This window comes from Achroia grisella, unplaced genomic scaffold (genome assembly GCF_030625045.1).
Source record: "Achroia grisella isolate CSIRO2021 unplaced genomic scaffold, CSIRO_AGI_Agris_v1 utg640, whole genome shotgun sequence".
NCBI classification, from domain to species: Eukaryota; Metazoa; Arthropoda; class Insecta; order Lepidoptera; family Pyralidae; genus Achroia; species Achroia grisella.
The window spans coordinates 4,432,470-4,445,413 of NW_026712977.1; the positions used below are offsets into that span (position 1 = coordinate 4,432,470).

The 12,944-nt window shown below is 29.5% G+C and overlaps 1 protein-coding gene across 2 annotated transcripts in view; it reads right to left on the reverse strand.

Annotated features, from left to right (window-relative positions):
- LOC131849274 (calpain-C-like) overlaps positions 1–12,944 on the reverse strand; it is a 29,258-nt gene that overhangs the window by 15,698 nt on the left and 616 nt on the right. For both annotated transcript variants that reach the window (XM_059199310.1, XM_059199309.1), the window contains exon 2: positions 4,726–4,861. In XM_059199310.1, coding sequence (XP_059055293.1) covers positions 4,726–4,860 — 135 coding nt within the window. In that variant the 5' untranslated portion in view covers position 4,861. The remainder of the gene's footprint in view (positions 1–4,725; positions 4,862–12,944) is intronic.

Consider the following 12,944-nt stretch of genomic DNA (forward strand, 5'->3'; position numbering starts at 1 on the left):
GCAGAGGGAATATAAAACATAAAAGCATAAATATTCATTATTTTAGAGTTTTTATAAATGTTTATCCTTTAGATTTCATAACATTTTATTATTAATTTGTTTACCAGAAGGTACAGGCAAAATTAAAAATAAAATTACTAGAATCTTCTAATCTTATATTTTTAAACTAGCAAGATACTACTTACTATCTCTGATCAAAGCGACGGTTGACTGGTAGAGAAAGCCATCAGGCATTAGTCCGGTATGTATACAGTTTTGTATGCAAAAGAATATATAAATAAATACTAAAGTTATTTTTGACATTGATTTATAACTATCTAATTAATTGAATGTATTTCGTACTTTTTGACAAATTGTATAATAATGTTTCGGCGCCCAATGTTCTTTATTCGAGTCATAAGTGTCTAATGCATAATTAATAAAAAATCATTAAATAAAAAATATGATTAAATAAAAAAATATATTGTGGGAATTATTACATTTTAAGTCGCAACTGATATTTATATAGATACATTAATAATATGCACTATTTATAAATATATATTGTGCACAATTAAATTATAATATAACTTACACAAGAGAATAATAATATAGAGATAAGATAGGTTCCATTAGGAATTATATCTAAAAATGTCGGTACTTTTTTGTAACAGTATCTACTCTCGGTCGAGCACCAAGAATCATGGAGGTCGTTGCTCCGTCGATTTGCGAAGGTCATTATTACCGAACTCTTAGTTTCAACGGATCTTCGCGTTTGGTAGAGTTAACTACGACTTTTTTAATGGTAGATATTGGAATAGTGCACCCGCTTGCACTAGCGGTATAAGTTAGTTTCCAGGACGAACCGCGTGGAGGTCAGCCTGCTATGGTACATTGCTAACTGTAACAATGTGGCTTGATTGGCCTACTCCCCGTCCATCCCATACCAAAAACTACATCTATAAAATTATTAAACGATTTCAGAATTAAACATATTTTTAATATTCTATGGTATGCTCTTTATATAAATTTATATCAATCACTACTTCTTACCTGTATAACTTTTTTATTGTAATGTGATTGGTATAAAACAAACGCAAAATTTAGTAACGTAAGTAAAGCCTAGCACGATAGATAATGAAAGCCGCATCCAAATCGGTGATGCCCAAATCGTCAAAAATACACAGAAAATATTTCTAACAAATAATTGGTTTTATAAAGTCTACCAACAACAGTATTTATCATATAGTTCTCATATATAGACAGCGATTACTTATTTTTTTATATCTATATGACTTTCAAGTTACTTAACAAGTAACGAAGATTAGTTGCATAATAGAATTGTTAAAGTGAATCCGTCACAGAACCAACTGTCCTAGCTAGAAGGTTCAGTAACCCGTCTGACGTGGCAATTGATCTGTTACACGGCTATAAAACAAAATAAAACAGAACCGATAACTGTTGGGATAAATGTGGGTTTTGAGTAGCAACCGCACATGCAAACATAGGATGCGATGTCCTACTATTTTGAGTATACTACTCAGAAGTGTTTAAGTAGCTTAATGGGTGTAATTCAGAACTAGTTCTTATGGAGGTCAATATATATGTATATACTAATAATTTTAGCCATTCATTATTGTATATTTTAAAGTACTGGACAATGAATGGCCAAAATGATTAGTAGCTACTACGGGTAAAATATATAATATAGGTATGTAAATATTACAGAGACAATATTTATTATTCATTCATTATTCAATTAACGAATTTCTTAATGATATGTGATTGTGATGTTTTTCACAATGGAGTCAATTATATCGTTCAGAATATCTAGTAACATGGACATTCTATTATATTATATAGTATTTTTAAAGTAACAAATTATGACTAATATATAATAAATACTGTTTAAAACGAATAATGTATTTTTATGCCTATATTACTTAATGAATAAGTATGCTGGAGACAGCAGAATATGATGTAACTTATTATTATATAATTAATAATCTTACTACCATTGTACGAGTACATACAATATTTCATTAAAAATATTAAAAAAGATTTGAATATTTTTAATACACAAAAATTAAAGTAGATGTCACTTTTATGTCATACATTGTTGCTATCACGACGTTTAAATGAGCAGACAGAGCTTTAAGTTTTTTGTAATTGGTCAATATTAGGGCAACAAGCGGTAGACCTTAACAAAAGAGAATTATCCAATTTACATATTAATTTGCCGAGTAGGTACATTGTGAACACAACACACCTAGACTACGTAGAGGTGAAAGTGGCCCACTTGTGGCGTAAGTGTTTGTTTTTATTTAACATTTTATGTACAATACTGCCTTACTGTGAAACGTATTGTTTAGAATAGAATACTGCGTGGAAACGTCATTTATTGACGTGAATCACCGCGTGCCTTGTGATTACTGCATTTTCTATTGAAGTAGCTCCTTACTTCGAGTGCATATCATTAATTTTATATAATGCAAGCGGACCAGGCAGTTCTTTGTTCACGTTTATTCCTTTGTTTATTAGAAATTATTGCGAACTCCTTAAATGTACTACCTTATAATTTCAGTCTAATAACACAAGGACAGTCTGATTTTATAAAAACAATTGTTGAGTAATTTCATAGGTAATTCCGGAAAAATATGATGTTATATATAACTAATGCACTACTTCCATATAATACATACGTATTATATAAAGGTATATTATTATTAGTTATAATAATATATTTAATAATAACGTAAATGTACTATCTTATAAGTTGAGTCTGATTAGACAAGGATAGTCTAATTTTATAAAAAAAAATTTTGAGCAACTATATCAATACTTCCATGTAATATGTACATATTATATAAAGTATATCATTATTAGGTATAATAATAATTATTCTAATAATAATGTACTTTACACAATATTATAAGTATCTGTTCGATTAATTGAGTTAGTTACTTTCTCAATTTGCCACGAAGGGGAAATTCTATTTGCAATCGAAAGTTGAAACGTCTGTTTTCCATAAATGTATGAACTTTACGGTTGTCTTTACATTAGAAGCGAGAAACCTTTATCAAGTCAAGGCAAAACCTCTTCAAATTATTTGGAAGGGTTACGAAACAATTACGGATTAACTAAAAATGACTCTAATAGATTGGTTCGTTTAGAAATTTAAACCCTAAATTTGAATTTACTAATTAATTACAGTTTTATTTTAGTAATATTAACCCTTTCTCCCGATTTTCTCTGCTTTTTTTTATATAAAATACAAATTATGTCGGTCCTCGTGATACTGACAATCTGTATACTATAATAAATTTCATTAATATCCATTTAGTCGTGAAAAGATAACAGACAGACAGACATACATACATGTATTCGAATTCTTGACTTCTTAGAATATTATAAAACGTTGTAGTATATGTAGTATGTCATTGAAAACATACTAAATATATAAACAAAATATCACTATAACACTAAACGCAACCGATGTAATGGAGCTATGTATTTCCTTGGTGAACACAAAAGACCGCGGTAAAATCGGACCGCGACCTTTACTCTTTAAAGAATACTTTAAATGAAATTATTTCATTAATAACAGAACACGTTCAAATCTGGCCTACATGTAACCTACATATATGCATCGAGTCCATTAATCAATAATCCCCGGGGGTCAGGACGAATGCACATTATATAATATGGACGCATATTATCTATTACTACTTTTCAGTGTTTCTAAATTAAGTCAATTGATGTTTTTTTGGTGGCAAACTAAAAACAAAATATCACTAAAACGCTAAATGCAACTATCACGGAGAGGAGGAAATGCATTGTCTTGTTGAACAAGAAAGAACGTCGTAAAAACCGAAAGCGTCCCTCTGCACTTTAAAGAATACTTTGACTGAAATGAGCTTTAAATGTTTCCTTTAGTAACATAACACGTTTAAAGTTCAAATCCAGCCTATATATGCAACAGGTCAATGAATCAATAATCCCCGGGGGCCAGGACGAATGCACATTATATAATATGGACGCATATTATCTATTACTACTTTTCAGTGTTTACCTTTAGGTGTTTCTAAATTAAGTTAAATGATGTTTTTTGGTGGCATACTAAAAACAAAATATCACTAAAACACTAAATGCATCTGTCATGGAAAGGAGGAAATGCATTTTCTTGTAGAACACGAAAAAACGTCGCAAAACCGAAGGCGTGCCTTTATACTTTGAAGAATACTTTGAATGAAATGAGCTTTCAATGTTTTCTTTAATAACATAACACGTTTAAAGTTCAAACCTAGTCTATATGTAGTGTACATATGTGCAACAAGTAAATTAATCAATAATCCCCGGGGGTCAGGACGAATGCACATTACATGGACCAATGTTTCCAAACTAAGTTAAATGGTAGTTTTTGGTGGCATACTAAAAACAAAACATCACCAAAACGCTAAACGCAACTGTGTTGGAGCGGGTAGATGTATTTTCTTGGTGAATACGAAGAACCGTCATGAAAACGGTCCTCGAGCCTTTACATTTTAAATAATATTTTGAATGAATGGAGCTTTAAATGTTTTCTTTAATAACAGAACACGTTTAAATTTAACCTATATATGTATAGTGTGACCTATATATATATATATGCAACAAGTAAATTAATCAATAATTCCCAGGGGCCACGACGAATGCATATAATGTAAGATGAACGCATATTATTTACTATTAATTTTTAGTACTTACCCTTGGACGTTTCCAAACGAAGTTAAATGGTGGTTTTTGAAAATAAAATATAGAATTCATAACGGCTGGAAATTCAGGGTCCTCCCATAGTTCATTTCGGGTTAAGCAATACATCTTAACAGTCTCGAAATCCATCCTGTAAAAAAAAAAGTATTAGAGAAATTATTTTTACAGAAATAGTTTACGATATTATACTGTTTATTACATTAATTTTGAGAACATAATAAACATATATAATATACATACTTATCCTTGTGGAATAGGGGGAAAGATAGACGAGGGAAAGACCACCACGAGCAACCTGCAGCCATGTCGCAAGCGCGCTTTTAAATGACGTAACGCGTGCGCGATATGACTACCTAGTAGGAAATAAACTTGGGACAATCAGATGTAATCTTTATGATTTAATCGTTTTACTAATCGATTGTTTAAATACTAGTGACCGAATAGATTCATTTCTTGCATATTCAGTCATTCACTTGGCTAGATAGGTGAACTATTAACTTCATTGAACGACTGATATGAATGACAGTGACAGAGATAAATGGTCCGACATGACGTAGGTATTTTTTTAAAATGTTATGGAAACTACGTGGAAAACATTAAAACTTTTAAACTTTAGTCTCCGAGATTAAAACAGACTATAATCAACTATGATGTCTACTCAGTACGTAAAATGTTTATTCCATTGAATGCTGTAAAGGCAAGGGTAGTAATACTTAAATTTCATTTATTAATATATTAAGTAATCGACTATTTCTGTTAGCACTATGATCGATAAAAAATGACTTTTTGTTAAAATTAAAATTAATTTATTATTAAATAAAATAGATTTCTCTTAGTAAAATCTTATTATCCATAGAATTCTGGCCAATATGAAATAAATGAGTCCGATACACAATTAATTAAATGTAACCGTATAATTACTGTGGTAATTGCATACCGATAAGAGGGATCCACTATTCAGTATTTGATTAAATCAACAGATTTTTCAAAAGAGTTGCTGATGGATTACACATCTAGTAGTAAATGAGTGACATTCACCGTACTTGAAATTATTCGACAAAAACATACATATCATAATTTTTTCATTCATTTCATAAATATCATCGTAAGAAAGTTCATTGGGGGCGCCACTGTATTACGCATTGCAATCCTGAAATAAATGATATGGTGCAATGGCGGTGACAAGTGACGAATAATCAATCCCTGTTAACTAAACGTAATTCACACATATGTAGCTGTGTGTGCACCATACTTTTGACGTAACGTCAGTTTGACTGCATTCATGGTAAATGCACAAATGTAAAGTGATTTCTAACGATTGTCAGATAATTTTATGAATGTTGTTTAATTACAGAAACGTTATTATTTTATTAACTTTGACATGTAAATTATTAAAATAAAGTAAAAATCAATTGTACTACTTTGGATATTATTGAATTGATAGAATTTCTTAAAACGAGAGCGATATAAATTAATAAGCAAATTGTTATAAAAACATAATTTCTTTTCAGAATTTTGACGCCCGATGTCAATAGACTTTAAAATAACTTATAAAATATGATAACTCTTAAATAAACGATTGTTTTTGTCGTATATTATGTCGATTACATTGATGAACTCTGGTCTAACAAAAAAAGTACCTAATTTATTTGAAATACAAATAATATTTATTCAAATGACAAAACAATTTTCAATAGTGGTTTTCTTCATTCTACAATCTATTTGGAATGCAGATATGCCAAGAAGTGTAGGTTAATTGTTATTTGTTTTGTTCAGGACGAAGAATACATTTTCCTGTCAATCAATGCTACGAGATATTAATTTAGGTTTAGAATTTGTGATTTAGCGTTTATTCTTGAGAAAAAATAATTCAATTCATTTTCAGCCATTAATATTCGCCCTTATCCTATTATTATTAAAACATCCAACCCATATATCATATTTTATATTGAAAATATTGAAAGACTTATTAATGTTATTAAAAAAGAATACTTACCGACCTATGTAACTCACCATACCTGTGAAGCCTCATTATTATACTACAGCTAGTGTACAACAACCTAGTTGTATTGTCAGTTATGTGATTACGTTTCATTTTGAATAATTACATGCACATATTAGCATGTTTGTTACACATATTCGATAATATTGCGTATGCGCACGTTGATGTCTTTTACACGCGTCGATAGTTTATCTTGCACACTCATAGTGATCGTTGAATTTCAACCGATTCTTTAAAAGATAAGATTCTAAATTCGACTGTATGTCTTTATGTATATATTACGGAACTTATAGAGCCGGCGACTTCGTACCAGTGGCATTCGGAAGACCAGATTAAAGGGTTAATTTTATTCTGATACAATACAAAATACTAGTGACAACCGCACCGAAATCGGTAAGGCTATATCTGAGATAACGTTTATTAATATAAAAGAACCTTAACTTTAATAAAACCTTTCAACAGTTTTTCAATACTTATTCTTATAATATCTAATATATGTCTCCTATGTACCTTAGGTACCTAATATTTGAAAATATGTACCGAAGATGAATAACAAAATTCTGAACGGACGTTTATAGATATTATTACAATCCATACGATATTGTTTATTACGTATTAAATCTGTAGTCTCTAAAAATGATGATGATGATTGTTTTGATTGGATTTAGTCATTTTACAGATGAGATTGTCAACTAGTGAGTAGTGGAGGTAATTTAGGCCTTGAATTAGATATAATATAGACAAAGAATATACACTAGCCGATCTAAAAAGAGAGTTAGTACTCTTAATGCTTCGTTATTGCCAATGATTTTAGAAAAATGCGTAAGAGATTTAAGATAGCAAAAGGAGAATGTTGCCTCACTCTTCTTGGTAATGAGATTATCTGAGTAAATATTTTATCTAAAATATAAATCCGTTTAATTGAGACTTGTACCAACTATAAGAGGACAGCGGTTATCTGATAGCAATTATTATTGTATTACGATCATACATCAAAGTAAATTGTATGTTGTAATTTATACGCGGGCAAACCTGTAGGCAAAAACTGATAATGAAGCCAACGCCCTGCCGGTGCGCACTAACCAAGACATCTCGTCATTTCTAAGTTGATCCGCACACTTATGCTTATGTAGATATTTAGATCTAATAGATTCTTTAAATTTTTACCTTATTTGAAAACAGTGTAATCTTAGACAAGACGGCAAGTCTTAGTATAGTTTGGAAATAGTAAAAGAAGTTATAAGCATCAGAAAAGTGTAAGATTAATGAGATGGTTAAATAGTGGCTGGTTTTACTATTCTTACTATTTACGGTATAGTTTTGTAGATAATAAAAAAACACGTACAAAAGTTTCTTTCGTTATAGTTTAGGAAAGATAACACATACATACACACATATATAAAGCTTCTTTAAATGTAATTATGAAGCAAACGAATAATATACATTGGTATGAATTGTGTTTGAACATAATCTCAATTTATTGCTTGCTTAGATATCGCGTCTTGTAACGATAATGTGTGCTTGCCCTAAGACCTTACCAAATCCAGTTCGTTTAACATAGACTGCTGTAACTAATGTTAACTCCGTAATAATAATACATTTTCACAATACAGTTATAAGTGTAGAGGAAATAAAGCTCGTGAACAAATGTATTTTATTCAGGGATTAAATTTTATGCCCATGTACTGTTAGGTATTTTGACATGCGGAGATATCATCTAATAAACCCAGTGGTCATATAATAATATTGTGAGTGAGTATATAAAATTATATTATATATGATATGTAATATAATTTTATTAATATAACATTGCATAAACTAGACAAAAACAGGAGAATTCAATTAGAATTTATAAACATACAGTTCTGTTTCCTAGTGTATTTTTTTTTGTGTTATTGAAGTCTATCTATTTTAGTACAGTATTCAGAAGGTTAATGGTATAAATTAATTTACTCAGTAGACAATGAAACTAGTTATTCCATCAGATATGGGAGGAGCAAGAGAGTTACATGATTATAGGATAAGAGCTCTGACATCTTAGTCCACTGGAATAACAATGCAAGATCATAGGTGTCACATGTTCATAATGTAATGTATAAACGTCATGTTCATAGCGTTGTACTCGTAATATATATATAGCCTACTGTTGCGGTAGAATTAGGTACACCGCCAGATTATTTACCATTCCAATTATAAATAATTCGTTCGCAGATATAGTAATCACGAATAAGAATAATAGCTACTTTTTTTCAAATTATATACTTATGTCTAAAATATTGCGGTATTCACCCGGAAATAAGTTCAATCTATCGAATAAATAAGATAATTAAATCGGCGAGTTATAAGAGAAGTCATAAAAATATGCTCTAATTAAGTACCTTCTTTTCTGTGAATTTGCGAAAACGAATAAACCCACATAAAAAGCATTTGAATTTCCTTCAGAAAGATTCAATTAATAAATACAGTAAATTATGTAAATGTATTATATTATAAGCATAAAAATATTAAAAATGTTGTATTTAAGTCTATTACGGTAATTAAAAACTTTTCATCTTACGATATTTCGGTATTTATTCATTATAGGTAAAAATATAATGTAATAAGTACTTTAATAATTATGATTTGATAAATAATCCAATCAACAATATATGTATTAATATAATACAAACATAAACATATACGAAAAATAATTAATTAATAAATTTTAAAAAAGATATGTGCACATTACAGAAATTGTTGTAATAACCTCATTAAAAGTTGTAAAGGAAATATGAAAAAAAGAATATCAAAATAAATTACTTTAGAAAAACATAAAATTATTAACGTATTCATCTAAATCAAACTTACTAAGAGTCAATAATTAACTAATCCAGATAAAATAAACAACAAATGAATCTGCTAAAAGTTGTAAAGAACTGTTAACGTGTAAGACAAAAAAACGATCTATAATAGATAAATTCGTCAAAGTTTAGCTACTGACCCGTCTTGTTATTGTTAATCTTAAATCATCTGCTTTACAATAGGTATCTTTCGAACTGGAGGGCGGAGAAATGAAATTATTAACTATAATTAATAATTATAGGTCTATTTCGCTTATTTCAGTATCAACAAAAATATTAGAAAAACTGTTAAACTTGAAATATTGTAATATCTATCTCTTTAATTTGTATTTAGACAAGGAAACTTGACCTAGACGCTCTAATATCTGTATACTTATTAGTAAATGATAAAGGAATAAAATATCTTTATACTTTCATGGATCTGAAAAAGGTCTTTGACAGCATCTCCCTACTCTCCATCGTCTCAGATAAATTGTAGGTTTTACATAATTAAAACACTTATACCTATAAATAAATTATGCAAGACTGAAATAAAGAATTTTAATTTTGTTTCATTAATATGGTCAGCGTTCGAGATATCGAGTGTAATTCGGCATTATGTGGGACGAAACTGTATAGATTCCTTTATGCCCATGTGTGTACGGAATGCGAATAACTTGAATGTAACTGTTCTGCGTATATGTGAGTAGGCTGTGTTGTATAATGTGCTACAAAATAATATATAGTGAGATTGTTATATATACTTGTGACGATACATATGTAGTTCTCTTAGATTAAAAATATATTCCTTAGAATGTATCTAATAAATACTTTGAAAAACAACAAGCAATAATACCATAGATATAAGAGTAAATATATCCAGCTTAAATGTTACAGCAACAGTAATACAGACATATATTACTTTATATGTATGTAAAAAAGTATTAAATATATATAGATAACAGTCACATTATTGATGCTTTCAAACATTTTTAGTGAAAAATATTAAGAAACTTTAATTTGATTACCGACTAAATGTCCAAGCCTTACTTTAATATTGTTGAGACAATTTACAAAATGCTTAGAGGCATACCACCAGAAGATTGTAATTTAATTCATTTTCGCGTATGTTATTGACATTCTGTATTTATTACTATATTATACAAGACTATATCTATTATTGGAATACCATCAACCTTCCCTATCTATATAATTTAAAATTAGGGAGATTTAAAAAAAAATATTGTACATGACACATGATACCAGAAAATATTTTGCTATTTCTGCATTTTATGACTATTTTGTCTGTCATATTTTTTGTATCATGTCATAAGGGTCGGAAAATATCAGTAAACTTTATAAAAAGAGCCAAGTGTTAGTTCCATATTTACATTGCAGTTTATTCGATAACAGAACGTTAGGTTTGTCAGTAGCGCGAATATATAACTCGTCGGAATAGTGGAGTTAAAATGACCCACTTGTTCAACTCTCCACTCCGCATTGATGTGTAAAAACCAAGATTAATATGCGGTGCAAGTGATAGGCGGAGCGGCCACCGCGTTATTGTTCAAGTTCAATTCTAAGTAATAAAATAGCTGTTTAAACCGATTAAGGCCGAACCTATGACTCTACTATGACGATACGAAAATGGTGATACGAAAGTCAACTCTAATTTAAAATACTTATTTTTACTTATATAAATATTAAAGATATATTTAAAATATTAAATCGGTTTTTAATTTGTTCCCGTAATGTTTTAACCGTACAAAACAGGGACTAGACAATTTGAAATCTATTCTTTTTAAATTAGAAACTTGTTTTATCTAAAGTTGTTCGACAAACCCATTAATTCAAGTAAATATTTTTAATTTAATGCAAAACTATATATATAAACTAATGCATCATAAAAACAGGAACCAGAGTTTATACAAAATGCTTGACGGTAAATTTTATTTTAATATTTACTTAATGTCAAATAATTTATTTCTAATATATTATTTAGAATGTGGGTAATCCTCACACATAATGCCAGCGCTACTCAGAGAGAAATAATTTACGAAATAACACTAATAAAAGTAAGTTATTCGGTGACCGCTGACTTCTATGTCTTATGTCAATGTGAAATGTATAGAACTACCGGATGTGAGTGCGAGGCTCGTGTTTTTATTACCATTTCGGCCTGCCATTCATACCTTCCTCCGAAGCAAGCATGCCACCATAGTGACCACGACACGTTCACTTACGATTAAGAAAAACAGGCCAAGTGCGACTAATACCCCGTATAATAAGCTCCTAATGGACCATTAATTTTATAAGAGGCCATTTTTTATAAACACAAATCTAGGAACTCATTCTTTACATGCGAGAGATCGCGATAATCCGGGAAAATATGGTAGTATTGGTTACAATTTTATAAAAGTCCCAGTTACCACGTGGGTAAACTACAATTAGAACGTAATGCTATTGTTGTTCTTTAAATTATATTAAAGAAGTCACATGTACTAAAATATAGATTTAAAATTAATAGAGAGAATAACAAACAAATATGTACGCGAGTGTAGTCAGACCACAAAATATTATGTTTATGACATGTTTTATTAGTGTTGTTAAAAAAAATAAAGCTATATTTCTTAATGTCTCTTTCTAATGTCAACGGTTTTAAGAGTTCACTCTCAGGGTCATCATAGGGACAATCATTGCCGAGATGAAAACATATGCATTCAAAGTCAAGACCTGACACATTTTAACGGCGTCCTTTTGCTATAATCTCGTACACATTTTTAACGATCTTGCGGGTTGTATTAACTAACGGCTAACTACGTCATTACAGACAACGAATGCACTAACACAAGACATAATGTAGGCAATGTATAAGTAAACTATTTAACAAAATATATTAATTACAGATGTAAATCTTATTTCTCACTTAAAACAAATTAATAGAATTATAATAAAATTTAATGAGAATAAAAAATAACCTATTCATGTTACATCTATTTTAGAAGAGAAAATTAAGATTTTGTATGTGAAATCATTGAATGTATTTATAGCAAATGACATGTTGCAAACCTAATATTTTCTATAATGTATGTAATCGTTTTACAATGTAAAACAAGATAAATATTAGATGTAATGTAATGTAAATACACTTACTTCAATAAAAATAAGGATTCAAATAAATTTCTTATATATATACCTAAGTCTTTCATTATTATGAAAGAATAATATTTCTTTTTCTAATATTGCGCTACATAATCTTTAACCTCTTTTTTTGTAGTTGGTTGATAACATCTGATTCCATTCTATTGTTATCTTAGACAACAATATCGGAGTTTATATTTTTTGCACAGGCAAAGGAAGTATCACCTCACCTAATTTATGCTATCTCCTAC